Genomic DNA, 15,809 nt, shown 5'->3' with positions numbered 1-15,809 from the left:
TTTGTGGATATATTTGTTAATTTAATTGTTAATTTAATTGGCCTAGGAAATGGTTTTTGTGTGTGTCTGTGCATGTGTGTGTGTGTGTGTGCGAGTTTGTGTGTGTATGTATTGAGCGGGACCAGAGTATGTGAGCGGAGCGGAGCTGGAGTGGAGCAAATAGCGGAACTGGAGGATGAAGTGAGATTCCCAATGGCTGGAGCGTCCGCCTTCTCACCCACTCCAATTTCGCTCCAGTAGCGTTCCAAGTATTTCTCTAGTAGCGCTCACTTCACAAGCTCAGGGCATACCTGCCCCAGCATGCATTTGTAGTCTACTTGTGTACTGCTATAGCCCCTTGCTTAAGCTTCTGTCATGGAGTTCGCTAAATATCAAGCTAAGTGAAATCCATGGGCACTTGGATCATTCAGAGCTACTGTTATGGTCTCATTAAAACTAGCATGGCTTTATAAGTTATACAGTAATGAAGAAATCTGAAGAAGCATTCTGCCTTGTCCCTGCCATCGTGCACACAATTATATGGTCATCCAGCTGAAAGTGTTCACTCACCTATGTCACCAATATTGGAGCTTTATCTGGCCTATCAGACCACACTACTAGTTGATGGACAGAGATTCACATAGGAAACTAAAAGTGTTAGAGCAAGACACGAGTCAATTCCAAAACAACTTTGAGTTTATTGATAAATTCTCTAATCTACATTCTGATCTTTAGAAAATCTAGAAAAGAGTAAAAAGTATCCATTTCAAAAGGATTGAGAGTGCCCTATTATCAGGAATCATCTCAAATCTATAGTTCTGAGTTAAAGTGGTAGCGTTACGTCACACAAGCAGCACACATCTGATTCACAGCATCATTCCCATTCCAACGGCTGCAGAGACCAGACCCGGCTCCCCCTTACACAATCAAATCAAATCAAATCAAATGTATTTATATAGCCCTTCTTACATCAGCTGATATCTCAAAGTGCTGTACAGAAACCCAGCCTAAAACCCCAAACAGCAAGCAATGCAGGTGTAGAAGCACGGTGGCTAGGATAAACTCCCTAGAAAGGCCAAAACCTAGGAAGAAACCTAGAGAGGAACCAGGCTAGGAGGGGTGGCCAGTCGACGAGGGGAGAGGATGCAGAGTGATACAGAGCACACCTTGGCCATTATTTCACATGAAGGAGAATTACTGGAGTGTCTCATCTCAGCCATGAGAGAGAGGGAGAACAGAGGGCATACAGTAGGACATATTTTATTCATCTCACTGGTAAGTGCAGTCACAGTGAAGGGAGGAGGCTGCAGGTCCACTCCTCTAGACTAGAGGTTTTATACTGAGAGACTGAGAGACTGGCCGTCACATTAACAACATCACAGTCCTCTCTACTGTACAGACCATCTCTAAGAAAGCACTAGTCTATAACTGTCAATAACTGTCAATAGCAACATTGCGATGGGGGCAGCTGAATACACAGCTTTCATGTAGAACCCTGATCCACCTCTCTTCTCAGACATAGCATATGGTCGCAGTATAAAGTTAGTGCTTATTGATACTGTAATAGAACGAGCGAAGACAGTCAGGTCTCTTTGGAGAGGATACACACGCACACACTTCCAAGCCCATACACACACACGCACACACACACACTTCCAAGCACACACACACTTACACGCACGCACACACACACACACACACACATATCCAAGCACATACGCACGCACGCACGCACTCACTCACACGCACATACACACACACACACACACGCACGCATGCACGCACACACACAACCATATAAACACACAAACACACACCGCACGCACGCACGCACACGCACACACACACACACACACACACACACACACACACACACACACACACACACACACACACACACACACACACACACACACACACACACACACACACACACACACACACACACACACACACACACACACACACACACACACAGGTCTACTCCTTCTCTCTGAAAGCCGTTGCTTTGCTGTTGCTGCCCCCTACTGTTCTATTATAGTAATGGCAATGGAGGCAATGTTATGAGCTGTTATGAGACCACAAATAAAGTTTTTTTCAATCACTTTGGCACATTTTTCAGATGTGGTATATTTTCAAAACTCTGACTACAAAACTCTAAACTGAAAACAAATGTAAAGCCCCCTATCTTATGTTCAGAATCTTTGATTGTGCAAAAAAATACATTAATTAATTCACCATTTTATCCAATAGCAAGAAATACAACATACACATTTCAAAACTGTTCTCTTTGAAGTGCTGAAAAGAAAGAATAGTACATGGTAATATCATTTTCCATACAGTATTTGACTATAACTTGCAATTTATTTGATATAATTTCTATCCAATGGCAGATTGTGAGCATGTTGAGAAATACTGTTTAACAGTCTAATAGTTTCATTATCCTTATATAGTACACACTTAGGACAAATCATCAGAAATAGGAGTATTGTAAAGCAGCTGGCTACTGTAAAAACGTAGCACGGTAAAGTATGCCAAATCACCTTTTTTTAATTGACTTGTCAACTGATAAGGTATCTCCTGTCTTTCTGCTTGAAATTCATCTGCTTACAGTGTATCAATGGAATTCAGATGAGTGGAATATATTCTTATATACAACCCACGTATTTCAGCAGTGCATTGTACACTACACTATAATTCCAAATAGTAGCACAAAGCACAAAGACTGTTTCCACTTTGTCCACACTGGCTGATGGAGAATGATGAAGTATTTACAGCCACATCCATATATGATTTGTTTTTACCTTCCAACATAAATTGATGTCAAATTCATACATTTATGAGATACAAATGTAGAAATGTACAGTGTTCAGCAGTTTTAGAACTACATATGTTAACAAGGCACTACATCATTTTGGTTCAGTAGTTATCAGTTTTGAGCAATTTGATTAAGTGATAGTTAATTGTGTTGTTAAGAAATTACAAGAAAACCATATCAAAAGTAAAGTGAATATTGCATTTTGAAAAGCAGATACTTAGATTGAATATGTATTCAAATTGAATGAGTGATTTGGTGCAGTGAACAAGTGTGAATTAGTTGGTTGTACTCAGTCAATTGAAAATGTGTTTAGTTTTGAAACATGAGCCATGCTTAGAGTTGTGAAAATGTACCACATTGCAGGTGTAGAAGCACGGTGGAAAAAACTCCAATATGGTTCCATGCTGTAGATAAAAAGGCAATAAAAAGGAATTAAATTACAAAGTGCAAAATACATTTATTTTTTGAGAGCATACATTTCAAAACAGGCACGTTCTGTATTTTCTGTCATTTAATTTCTTAGACATAAATTGTGAGAAAAAAAATTGAAAACAATAATCACAGAAGTCAGTTTTGCCATTGCTTCGTAGTTTACACCTAGCCAGGAACCACAAACTGTACAATACTTGTGTAAAATGTGCTACATGTGTCACATTAATCAGTGTTGGTATAACCTAGGGAGTACTTGATAATACAGATTGTGACATACAGTATACAGCAGACTGTATACTTACAGTGTGAGTGTAGATGTATGTAGATTTAGATTTAGAGTTAGTTTGGATGATATTAGTCTTAATGACAGGGCTTGGCGTCTACGACAGGCTCACAGCGGTCCACCACGGCCCGGATCTCTCCGATCTGAACCGCATTGTACACCCCAGAGATAGAGGTCCACTGGGTCTCTCCGTGCCATATGTACGGCTCAGCCTGGCTGTGAAGGGAATGTCTGCGGTGATCTTGCGGCCTTCCATGTACACGGTACAGGAGTGGTTGGGTGGCACGTTGAGCTCCACAGACACAGAGTGACTGTGGGCTTCCACCATAGTGGTGCCCCTGTTGAACTGTAGGGTCTTCTCCGCACTGAACTCCACCCTTCCGGAGCCAGTCAGGGGGTATCTTGGCTGTGATGCCCGTGGTGATGCCAGCATGGTGGTACGTCCGATGTTCCAGGTGCTCTCCACCTCCGACGTTTTGGAGATGGTCACCGTCTTCACCACCATCTGGCACTCGTTGTTGGTGATGCCGGAAATGCGCATGGTCTCTGGGGAGTAGTGGAATACTTCCACCTCATCGATGCCGTACTTGACGTGGGAGATGTGCTGGCTGTAGGCGTCCCTGTTGATGGTCAGGACCTGGTAGCTCTTGTACCAGCACTCATCACCCTCCCAGGGCAGGAACAAGGCCTCGAACTGAGGGACCACCTCCCCAAGCCATACTTGTTCTTCTCCACGTAGTTGCCCACTCCGGAGCACGTTCTGACTGAGTCTTTGGGCACCGAGCCATGTGAGTCCTCTTTTCACTCCACATATTCAAAGTGGTCCCTGTTGGTCAGGATCTCGAAAGTAGTACTCTCTGTCACCGTAGGGGTATTGGCAGTAAGGCCCCTTGTGTAGAAGCCGGCTTCGCAGTTATATTTGCAGATGTAGTCTGTGCGTTCGGTGAGGAGAGAACCATTCCAGCTCAGCCACTGCAAGTTGAGATATATAAAAAAATATTTAACATTTATTTAACTAGGCAAGTCAGTTAAGAACAAATTCTTATTTACAATGACAGCCTAGGAACAGTGGGTCAACGGCCTTGTTTACAACTGATTTTGACCTTGTCAGCTCGGGATTTCGATCTAGCAACCTTTCAGTTCCTGGTCCAACACCTTAACCACTAGGCTACCTGCCACCAACTGACATTGTCCCCGAACATGAATGGAGCAGGATTCTGTTCGTCCTCAAACTCAGGAGGGGTCAGTGGGCCCTGGACTGGACCTATACTGTTCAGTGGGGGGACCCTACCTTCCAGTACTGGATTCAAGAGGGACACTAGAAGACAGAATAAAACAGTGTCACAATATGCACCTACTTTTGTTGCGTTGAAACAACTTGCATTGAATGACCTTTTGAATGTTTTCTGTTTTCCTTTCTAAGAGGTCAAAAGCAGGGATTGACTGAATAAAAGGAGTATATCAAATTAGAGAAGTATACAAATGTATTTTAATTTACCCTTCCTTCTCAGGGAGCTCTTCACTACAGTATGTCCCGGAGGCTGCGTGGAGGGGGGTCTGCAGCCTGGGCACAGGACTGTCCCAGGTGCAGCAGTGAGACGACCACCAAGACCGGCAGCTTCATCTGAGGAAGACCAGGGAAAGGAGGAATATTAGGAAACATTCAAGGACTATAGTTATAACTATAATGTTACACAAATTCACATTAACTCAACATGACATTGCTGTCAAACTCCCATTCCTTATTGTTTCTGCCAGTTTTGATGTAGGCTCCATTGAACAGCAACATACTGTATCATTTCAGATAGTGAAATAGTGCCCTAAATGTACACACACTCACAGTGTTCCCCCAGGGAGCAGTGAACCTGTTGGTTCTCCAGGCTTATATAGCTCCTTTATGACACTCATAAATTACAACACTCACTCTAACTCTCTCAGGGCTGTCATGGACTGGCATGGTAGAAGAAAGAGGAGGAATGTGGAGATGTCACGTTCTCTTCTTTTCATTTGTATTATTGTTTCATTATTATAATCATCTGAAATGTAAGCCAGTCTTTCTCTCTCTTTTATGCGTTCTCTCTCTATCTCTCTCTCGCTGTCTCTCTCCCTCTGTCTCTGTCTCTCTCTCTCTCTCGTCCTTGACAGTCAACATCCCACTATGACAATCTACACGATGACAAAATAATGCACATTGGACATAGTTGAGAAGCTTCTTGTTGTTGTGCATCCCATCATCTTACCAGTAGGGAACAACTGATATATTGAAGATAAGATGAGGATTATTAACCTGATTAAGCAAACAGAGTGATAACAGAGATAAAAAGCATATTCTATCAATGTAAAGACCTTTAAACTGTCTGTCCTATTTTATTATCTGCAGAGGAACATTGAGTCTTTTCAATCTACCATGATAAAGGAATTTATAATAGCTATCTGTTCAAGGACTTATAGAGATGGCCTTGACCCTTGTGATCATCAGTAGGTTTTACCAATCAGAGAAATTCCACGTTTTTGGCCTTCATCCGGACAGGGTCAACAATATTATCTCTGTGTTGCTGCGAGGTAATAGTTATTGTGATAATGGCGATAGTCTCTGAAATAATCGATAATGGAGGACTCTAAAGGATATTACCACTGTGTTCTTTGTCTTTGCTTACCAATAACAACCTCACTTCCATCACAATACCAAAGCCTTTCTTATGCAATGTGATTTTGTTCTTAGACATTGTACGTGATTCCCGGTAGATCCTGTCCAGTGATATAAAAGCTCATATTGACTTCTGTAATGTGGTAGAAAGGTATCATCTCAATCATTACTTACACAACCACTGCAAGAGCACCAAAACTACATAGTCAAATTATTATTATCATCATCATCGGCGATCACTCGAGTCGAGTATGACTGTCCTCAATGGGGTCTTCTATTTGTGGGTCTTCAGATGGCTGTAGAGGCCGATCCGGCAGACACATATGTTGGTGCAGTGTGGGTAGGGGTGAGTGGTGGTTGGGCCTTTTTGGTGTTGTCTCTCCTTGCGTAGCTGCCCCTTGTCCTTTGTGGCACGTTGGAGATCTGTTTTGTGTTGACCAGCTCCCTCTTGAATGTTTTTTCTCTAGTTGTATCTGTTTAGTGCAGTGTCCTTCACTTTACTTTTTGAATCACTAAACAATAAGCACTGTACACCAAAAGTAATGGGGCGGAAGCAGCAGCAGAGGACTCTTATATAGTAAGAGTACTAGACCAATGGGCATCGGGCCACTCACTGTAGCGCTGGCTACTTTATTGGTGGCAATTATCCTGCAGGGAGGTTTAAAACGTAGCAAGGGGCTGCAGATCACACCACTGGAGGAGGAACCTGTCAAGGTAAAACAGCTTCTTTGCATCAACCTATGTGTATAAAATGTTCTATTGCTGTTAGCTCTGTGCTGAATACTAATATCAGGATTTACTGTATTGTGCATCTGCTTCATGGAATCAATGCCATTTCAAATGTTGGATCTTTTACTAAGCTGGAGAGGCAGTTTTTGTGTGATTTCAGAAGCTAATTATCTTTAGTAAATGATAGGCAAGACCTACAAATGAGCATCTTAATGTATTCAGTCCATCAGCAATATACTGAAGTATATTCAATGAAGTGTCTGAAATGCTGTAGATGGGGGGACGCATGGATATTTATATGGAAATGCCAGCAACAAGGAACACTGAGCATTTTCCAGATTGAAGGTGGTGAATGTTAAAAATACACAGGGTAGCACTCTGCTAATGTCATCTGAGATAGGTAAACTGTGTGTGTGTGTGTGTGTGTGTCTGTGTGTGTGTGTGTGTGTGTGTGTGTGTGTGTGTGTGTGTGTGTGTGTGTGTGTGTGTGTGTGTGTGTGTGTGTGTGTGTGTGTGTGTGTGTGTGTGTGTGTGTGTGTGTGTGTGTGTGTGTGTGTGTGTGTGTGTGTGTGTGTGTGTTTGTTGCTAGATGAGGCTGACTTTCCTGGTCATCCTGGCAGTGCTGCAGCTCTGCAGCCCAGTCTTCCTCTCTGACCCCCTGCTCTACACCTCTCAGCTGGAGGAGGGGCAGGATGCACCCAGCAGTGAGTCTGATTATATTACACCAGAGGAGGCTGAGGGGAGGAGCTATAGGAGGACAGTCTCAGTTTAATAGCTGGAATGGAATAAATGGAACGGTATCAAACATTTGGAAACTACATGTTAGACTCTGTTCCATTAATTCCATTCCAGCCATTACATTGAGCTCGTTCTGCTATAGCGCCTCCCACCATTCTCCCCTGTATTACAGCCTATTACACAAACACGTTGATCAAAAACCTTCAACTGGGTCTCAGAGTGTAAACATTTTGTCTGAATATTCTCTACCAAACTAAAGAATTGTATTTATTTGATTTATTTAACCTTTATTTTATCAGGGAGTCATACTAAGACCAAGGTCTATTTTACAGATGAGCTCTGAATTACATAAACTACAGAAAATACACACATCAATATAAATACAAAATGCATCAATATAAATACAAAATATAAATACAAAATAGGCACCAAAACATCAAATTTAAGAACATGTTGAAGATTGTTCCACAAATAAGGTGCAAGAAAACTAATAGCTGATTTATCTAACTCAGTAGAGACCAAAGACATTTCCAGAGTTAACCATCCCTGAGACCGGGCGTGATAACTCGTATGTCTAAAGTTAAGTGAAGATGTTCTGTACAGTGGGACTTTTTGTAAAAGGGCTTTATAAATGAAAACATAGCAATGTATCAACCTACGTGACATCAAAGAGGACCAACCAACTTTCTGGTAGAGAATGCAGTAATGCCTTCAAAAATTGTCGCTCGTAATAAAGCTCAGTGGGCTATGCTAAACTGCATCTAATGGCTTTAATGAAGTTGCAGTTACGCTCAAATAGATAATGTTGCCACAGTCTAGGACCGATAGGAATGTCGACTGAATAATCTGCTTTCTACTATTCAGCGAGAGGCAGGACCTTTTTCTCTAGAAGCCCATTTTTACTCTCAGCTTCTTAACTAACTCATCAATAATGAGTGAATGAATGCAAATACGTTAGATTTCAACTCCACAAAAGATACTCCATTGCAACCAATGACATTTGCTTTCTGTACCTCATCACAGAGCCCTGGCTCAACCCTATGCTGGAAGATGTGGTCCCTGATCTGGACATCCATAGTTCATCCACACTGACAGAGACCTCAGATCTAGAGCCCCAGTTTCTCGATTCCCTGTTTATGTATGGAGAGAACGCCAACCTTAAATGGGTAAAATGGGAAGGGTCCCTCCCTAATGGTGCTGTGGGCATCTACAACGGTTACATCGAACGACATGACTACATCTGCAAAGTCAACTGCGAATCTGGCTTCTATACCGCAAGCAAAGGCAGTTTCTGCCAGTACCCCTACGCTGACAAGGAGCATTCATCCTCCAAGTTCGAAGTCCTGGTCAATGTGGACAACTTTGAGTTTGTGGAGTGGATCGAGGAGGAATACGGTGCTGTCCCCCAACATGCTGTCAAGACCTGCCAAGGTGTTGAGATATACGTTGGCAAGAACAAATACGGTCTGGGAAAGGTTGTGACCCAACATAAAGCCTTCTTCCTGCCTTGGGAGGGCGATGAGTACTGGTACAAGAGATACCAGGTCCTGGCCATCAACAGGGACACCTACAGCCAGCACATCTCTCACGTGGAGTACGCCATCGACCAGATCGAGCTGTTCAACCACCCTCCTGAGGCCATGCAGTTTGTTAGGGTCACCAACCTGGAGTGCAGCAGTGTGGAGAAGAAGGTCTTGCTGGAGAAGACCAGCACTGTGGAGAAGACCTGGGACATCGGCAGGGAGAGCCGCAACAGCTCAACCACCATGACGGCCAAGGTGCCCATTATCAGCCCAGGCACCGTGGACTTCACCAAGGAGCAGACGGTGAGCTTCTCAGAGGGAACCACCATGGTGGAGTCTATCAGCCACTCCATCTCTGTGGAGCTGCTGGTCCCTCCCAACCACTCCTGTGCCGTGCAGATGGAGGGCAGGAAGATGACCGCCGACATCCCCTTCACGGGTAGGCTGAGCCGGACCTACCATAACGGAGACACCCACTGGACCACCATCACAGGGACTTATGATGGTGTGAAGGTGGGGGAGATCAATGCTGTGGTGGAGAGATGCCAGCCTGCCCCTGATGCCATACCCTGCTACCTCGTTGAGACAGACCCCTGAGACAGAAGAACTCTAGATGTGAGAACTTTAAACTCCAATGTGCACGTGGTCTATCCCTCCAGACACAACCTGAACAAATGATAACCCTTGTGTCACAATACCTTTTCATCAATAAACTGATATAACTCCATATTCAGATAAAAGAGCCAGTCAATTTAGTTTTGTGATCAAGAAAAGCATTTTCCAGACAAAAAATATGATTTTGGTGCAACATTTGGTTGAACTTTTCTTGATTTACCTCATGTACTACTGTAGGCTGCATGCACATATAGTCGTATCATCATCATCATCATCATCATCATTTGTTTCAATGGTCTAGAAGTGAAATATAATTCCAATACATAAAGTTACACAAGGCTGAAAGGTAAAAAATCACTATTACACTGTTCATTTTCTATGAGCGTGTAGGCGTGTATACGTGCATTTATAAACCTCCTAGCTAGGTGGCGGTACGCTTAAAAAGACCAGACGTTGGTCACAATAAACCCTCTCACTTTTCTGGCCACCAGTCTCTTTGACTAATGTCGAAGTTGCATGGCAGGTCTAGTTCAGTAACAGATTTACTCTTTTCCAACGTTTCTTATTTTGTTTTCACAATTGTATTGATAAATCCAAAGCTATAAACATTTCAAATAGGTTTGTTTATAACTGAAGTGAAATGTCAGGAGTACATGATTTAATCTGAGATGTTGATGGTCACAGACAGTAGGCTATTGATACAACAATGAAGTTATGAAGATTAAAGTGTTTATGACGTTCCCTTTTTTGCACTCATGAGACACGTCACTGTTGCTGGTAAACTTTGGTATTGTGTGTCACAGTTTTTCAAGACGCTGTTGAACTTTGTTACAATGAGACGACTTTTATCGAAACTGATAAACCGAGCGTTGCTGACTGAACCCTTTGCACCAGTAATGGACATTGGAGCAGGAGTCCACACAAATGCTCGTCGGAGGCTGGTAAGTGAAATATTCAAGAAAGACATTGCTGCACAAATGTCTTCTGGTCTAGTGCACTGCAACCACTTGTCTTGCTCACAGAGTTTGATATGTAATAATCGTAGGCCTACTACTAGTTACAATGTTGCTGTTGGCATAGCAGCCCATCACTACAATAGAATAATGTAACAATGCTCGTAACGTGGTAGGCGACAATGTAGTACCACAGCGTACAATGTGTCAGTAGGGCGCATCAGATTCTGTACATGATTTTGTTCACAGTAGCCTACAGTTTTGCAAACATCGCATTAGTAACTGTTTACAAAATATTTGCTAAAATTATTATTACAATTTATCTAAATGGAAATTAAATGTAGTGGCTTACCTAGTCAAAAGATGTACTATTATTTCATAATCTGATGCAGCACTACATCACTCTCCTTCTTGGTCAAATAGCCCTTACACAGCCTGGAGGTGGGTTTTGGGTCATTGTCCTGTTGAAAAACAAATGATAGTCCCACTAAGCACAAACCAGATGGGATGGCGTATCGCTGCAGAATGCTGTGATAGCCATGCTGGATAAGTGTGCCTTGAATTCTAAATAAATCACAGACAGTGTCACCAGCAAAGCACCCCCACACCATCACACCTCCTCCATGCTTCACGGTGGGACCTACACATGCGGAGATCATCCGTTCACCTACTATGCATCTCACAAAGACACTGGTTGGAACCAAAAATCTCAAATTTGGACTCATCAGACCAAAGGACAGATTTCCACCAGATTAATGTCCATTGCTCGTGTTTCTTGGCCCAAGCAAGTCTCTTCTTATTATTGGTGTCATTTAGTAGTAGTTTCTTTGCAGCAATTCAACAATGAAGGCCTGATTCACGTACTCTCCTTTGAAATACTCATAATTAATTGCACCCACATAGTGTCCCAGGTCTAGATCCTGAGAGGAACAATAAACAAAAAGCAGTGGAACTGGCTTCGAGGTCCAGAGTTGAGTTTGAGAAAACTGGGCTATATTTTGTAATGACTAGACTAGTTAAATCCCTGAGTGATTATTTTTTTCTACCAGGGTTTATTGGGTTGGCCAAAGAAACAGAACACTGTTTCTATTTTAAAGTAAATAGATCATGTCAATGCCATTATGACATCCTTTTTGGTCCCCAGGCAAAGCCTATAAAAGCGCGGGTCCAGCCACTCAGTGGGTATAACAATAATCATGGCCAGATGTAGACAATCCACCTCTCGCCCAGTCCACAGGAGGTGTAGAGCCACTCTGGCTGTGAGGCGCTGTAGGTGAGTTGGCAAGAGGAGACGTTAGGTACCAAAATGTGCACCCAGGGGGGGCCCCAGGGCTGAGTTTGGTTTAGCTTACTAGCTGAGTCTGCTTTAGCCTACTAGCTATCACCTCCCTAGGTACAGAGCCTTGATTTTCTCCTTTTTTGCATATTTTTGGTACTGACTGTTATCAGATCTTCAACCAAAACCTAATATTAGATATAGGTAACCTGAATTTACAAATAACAAAAAAATATATACTTGTTTATTTAATTAACAAAGTTATGCAACACCCAATTCCACTGTGTGAAAAAGTTTTTTATTTTTTATATTTAACTAGGCAAGTCAGTTAAGAACAAATTCTTATTTACAATGACGGCCTAGGAACAGTGGGTTAACTGCCTTGTTCAGGAGCAGAACGACAGATTTTTACCTTGTCAGCTCGGGGATACGATCTAGTAACCTTTCGGTTACTGGCCCAACGCTCTAACCACTAGGCTACCTGTCGCCCCTGTGTGAAAAAGTAATTTCCCCCTTACACTCAATAACTGGTTGTGCCACCTTCAGCTGCAGGTCAGGGCTCTGTGCAGACCAGTCAGGTTCTTCCACACCGATCTCAACAAACCATTTCTGTATGGACCTCGCTTTGTGCACCGGGGAATTGTCAAGCTGAAACAGGAAAGGGCCTTCCCCAAACTGTTGCCACAAAGTTGGAAGCACAGAATTGTCTAGAATGTCATTCATTGTATGCTGTAGCACTAAGATTTCCCTTCACTGGAACTAAGGGGCCTAGCCCAAACCATGAAAAACAGCCCCAGACCAATATTCCTCCTCCACCAAACTTTACAGTTGGCACTATGCATTGAGGCAGTTAGCGTTCTCCTGGCATCCGCCAAAGCCAGATTGGTCCGTCGAACTGCAAGATGGTGAAGCGTGATTCATTACTCCAGAGAACGTGTTTTCACTGCTCCAGAGTCCAATGGCTGCGAGCTTTACACCACTCCAGCCGACGCTTGGCATTGCACATTGTGATCTTAGGCTTGTGTGCGGCTGCTTGGCCATGGAAACCCATTTCATGAAGCTCCCGACTAACAGTTCTTGTGCTGATGTTGCTTCGAGAGGCAGTTTGGAACTCGGTAGTGAGTGTTGCAACTGAGGACAGACGATTTTTACACGCTATGCGCTTTAGCACTCAGTGGTCCCCTTCTGTGAGCTTGTGTGGCTACTACTTCGTGGCTGAACCGCTGTAGCTCCTATACATTTCCACTTCACAATAACAGCACTTACAGTTGACCGGAGCAGCTCTAGCAGGGCAGAAATTTGTTGAACTGACTAGTTGGAAAGGTGGCATCCTATGACTGTGCCACAATGAGTCACTGAGCTCTTCAGTAAGGCCATTCTACTGCCAATGTTTGTCTATGGTGATTGCATGGCTGTGTGCTCGATTTTATACATCTGTCCACATACTTTTGTATATATAGTGTATTTGACAGCCTCCACTCTTCTGGGAAGGCTTTCCACTAGATGTTGTAACATTGCTGCAGGGACTTGCTTCCATTCAGCCACAAGAGCATTAGCACTGATATTGGGCAATTAGGCCTGGCTCGCAGTCGGCGTTCAGATCTTGCTACCGCACGGCAATCGGTACTGGAGCGCCAAGTCTGGGTCCAAGAGGCTTCTAAACAGCTTCTACCCCCAAGCCATAAGACTCCTGAACAGCTAATCAAATGGCTATCCAGACTATTTGCATTGCCCCCCCCCCCCCCCCCTCTACGCTGCTGCTGCTCTTTATTATTATCTATGCATAGCCACTTTAATAACTCTACCTACATGTACATAATTACCTCGACACCGGTGCCCCCGCACATTGACTCTGTACCGGTATCCCCTGTATATAGCCCAGCTATTGTTATTTACTGCTGCTCCTTAGTTATTTGTTTTTCTTATCTCCTACTTTTTTTGATATTTTCTTAAAACTGCATTGTTGGTCAAGGGCTTGTAAGTAAGCATTTCACTGTAAGGTCTACTTAGACCTGTTGTATTCGGGGCATGTGACAGGATGTTTTATTATTGTGAGTTAATACCCTCATATCAGGTCAAATGTGTGGCTAAATGTACACAAATCAGTCCATTCTTGTGGGAGCAGATCACTGTACTCTCCAGTGGCGTTTAGAGAAATATAATATGCAAAGATGGAAAATAAGTATTTCTTGTCCTTGTGCAGATTGTGGGACTGGGCAACCCTGGAATGAACGGTTCGCGCCACAGTGTGGGCATGGCTGTGCTGGAAGCACTTGCTGCCCGGCTGAGGTTAGCTGATAGCTGGCATGGCGATAGGCACGTTTCCGGTGAGGTCATCGTATCTGACATCCAGGACACCCAAATTGTTCTTCTCCGACCACGACTACTGATGAACACAAACGGTGTATCCGTGGCCAAAGCAGGTGAGGATTCTTGTGTCTTCTTGATGTCTTTTGACATTTTATGAATTTTCAGTTTTGACTGTCAGAGGAATTATGACAAAGTGAGCTATTCCTACTGTAAATGAATTGTTCATGATATTGTTTTGTTTTAATGACCTTGAATCAAGCGGTCAAATACAGCATCAAGCCTGAGCACATCCTCCTGGTTCATGACGACTTGGACAAGGCCCTTGGGAAGCTTGCTATGAAACAAGGAGGGAGCGCCAGGTGAGTTGCCAGTTATCGGCATTACTAATGATGCTATCTGACAACAATGTGATCCTCCCAACTTTGTGCTCCTTCTATATGTTGTTGATTGACAGGGGTCACAATGGTGTGCGGTCCTGTGTTGAGTGTCTGCAGACAGATGTAAGTAGCATTCCACACAGACAAATACTCTCCCTTCCCACATTAGGAGGAATTGAGCGATGACGAGATGAGAGATGACGTTTCCCTTTGACAAATTTGGGGAAAGTGTTAGACAGTCCAGAGGAATGTCATGTTTGTCAAAGGGAACTGGTGTCTGGGGGGGGTGTAAGAGCAGTGTAAAAATACACATTTATTTCTCAAGATAGACAAAGTACTATTCTATCTTGTGCCCTCCAGGTGATGCCCAGACTGCGTGTTGGGATTGGCAGACCATCGGGTAAAACATTAGTGGACCGGCATGTTCTGGGGCGCTTCTCTCAGGAGGAGCAGAAAATTCTCAGCAGGGTTCTAGAACAGAGTGTGGACATTCTCCTCTCCCAGCTCACTGACAAGGAGGATGTGCAGTCCCCACTGTTGCCACCAGGAGGCAGACCGGCATTACAGACTGGGAAACAGAGGGTTTGCTCAATTTCTCCAGCAAAGGACACAACCTGCCAGACATGAGACTGACAGAGCCAGTGAAGCTATAACTGCACTCTTGGATAGTAGCTTTGCTGCTGCTGCTAAAACAAAGCTGCCTCTTACAGAAACATGAAAGTGTGAACATGTTTTTATTTATTGGGACTTTATGTATGCATTTTTTGTTTTTTTGGCCTACTCTACAATTATGTAAAAGGTCCAAGGAGTGACCAAGACTTGATATTAGAATGATTAAACAATAAAACCATCATACCAATAGCATTGAGAAAAAATGTAACTAGTGGTGAATGAACTGAGGTATAACCAGTGGGTTTCCTGATAACAGAACCTGTTCCACTCATGTTGTAGCCACTCTTGAAAGCTTCCAAGAGCCTCACATTTTTAAGCTCATTCTCTTTGCTGTATTTACTGGTTCAACATATTGATTCCATCCTTTAATTCTCAGCCTATAACCATGCTTCATCAACGAGTGTTCTTAATGAGAAGTAGCAATTGGTCAAGAAGTGTAGCATTCTCACCACAGTGA

The 15,809-nt window shown here is 43.2% G+C and overlaps 2 protein-coding genes and 1 pseudogene across 2 annotated transcripts; 2 read left to right on the top strand and 1 right to left on the bottom strand.

The window, feature by feature from the left end:
* Positions 1–3,279: 3,279 nt before the first annotated feature.
* LOC139575237 (natterin-3-like) lies at positions 3,280–5,136 on the bottom strand (annotated as a pseudogene).
* A 2,341-nt stretch (positions 5,137–7,477) lies between these two features.
* LOC139577007 (natterin-3-like) lies at positions 7,478–9,838 on the top strand. The gene is made up of 2 exons (XM_071403696.1): positions 7,478–7,592; positions 8,650–9,838. Exons 1-2 carry the CDS (start codon positions 7,478–7,480, stop codon positions 9,744–9,746), a joined length of 1,212 nt encoding a protein of 403 aa, XP_071259797.1. The 3' UTR covers positions 9,747–9,838.
* Positions 9,839–10,230: 392 nt separating this feature from the next.
* On the top strand, positions 10,231–15,555 carry LOC139577006 (probable peptidyl-tRNA hydrolase). The gene is made up of 5 exons (XM_071403695.1): positions 10,231–10,705; positions 14,197–14,416; positions 14,563–14,662; positions 14,758–14,803; positions 15,041–15,555. Exons 1-5 carry the CDS (start codon positions 10,520–10,522, stop codon positions 15,305–15,307), a joined length of 819 nt encoding a protein of 272 aa, XP_071259796.1. The 5' UTR covers positions 10,231–10,519; the 3' UTR covers positions 15,308–15,555.
* The last annotated feature ends 254 nt before the right edge of the window (positions 15,556–15,809 follow it).

Source organism: Salvelinus alpinus, chromosome 5 (assembly GCF_045679555.1).
Source record: "Salvelinus alpinus chromosome 5, SLU_Salpinus.1, whole genome shotgun sequence".
In the NCBI taxonomy this organism is placed as follows: Eukaryota; Metazoa; Chordata; class Actinopteri; order Salmoniformes; family Salmonidae; genus Salvelinus; species Salvelinus alpinus.
The sequence above is the reverse complement of the archived record's forward strand: the minus strand, read 5'-3'. Positions and strand labels throughout refer to the sequence as shown.

Coding starts and splice junctions, on each gene's coding strand:
- LOC139577007 (XM_071403696.1), top strand. CDS start 7,478: ATGAGGCTGACTTTCCTGGTCATCCTGGCAGTGCTGCAGCTCTGCAGC. Junction 7,593..8,649: donor GGGGCAGGATGCACCCAGCA/GTGAGTCTGATT, acceptor ACCTCATCACAG/AGCCCTGGCTCAACCCTATG.
- LOC139577006 (XM_071403695.1), top strand. CDS start 10,520: ATGAGACACGTCACTGTTGCTGGTAAACTTTGGTATTGTGTGTCACAG. Junction 14,417..14,562: donor TGTATCCGTGGCCAAAGCAG/GTGAGGATTCTT, acceptor CCTTGAATCAAG/CGGTCAAATACAGCATCAAG. Junction 14,804..15,040: donor TTGAGTGTCTGCAGACAGAT/GTAAGTAGCATT, acceptor TGTGCCCTCCAG/GTGATGCCCAGACTGCGTGT.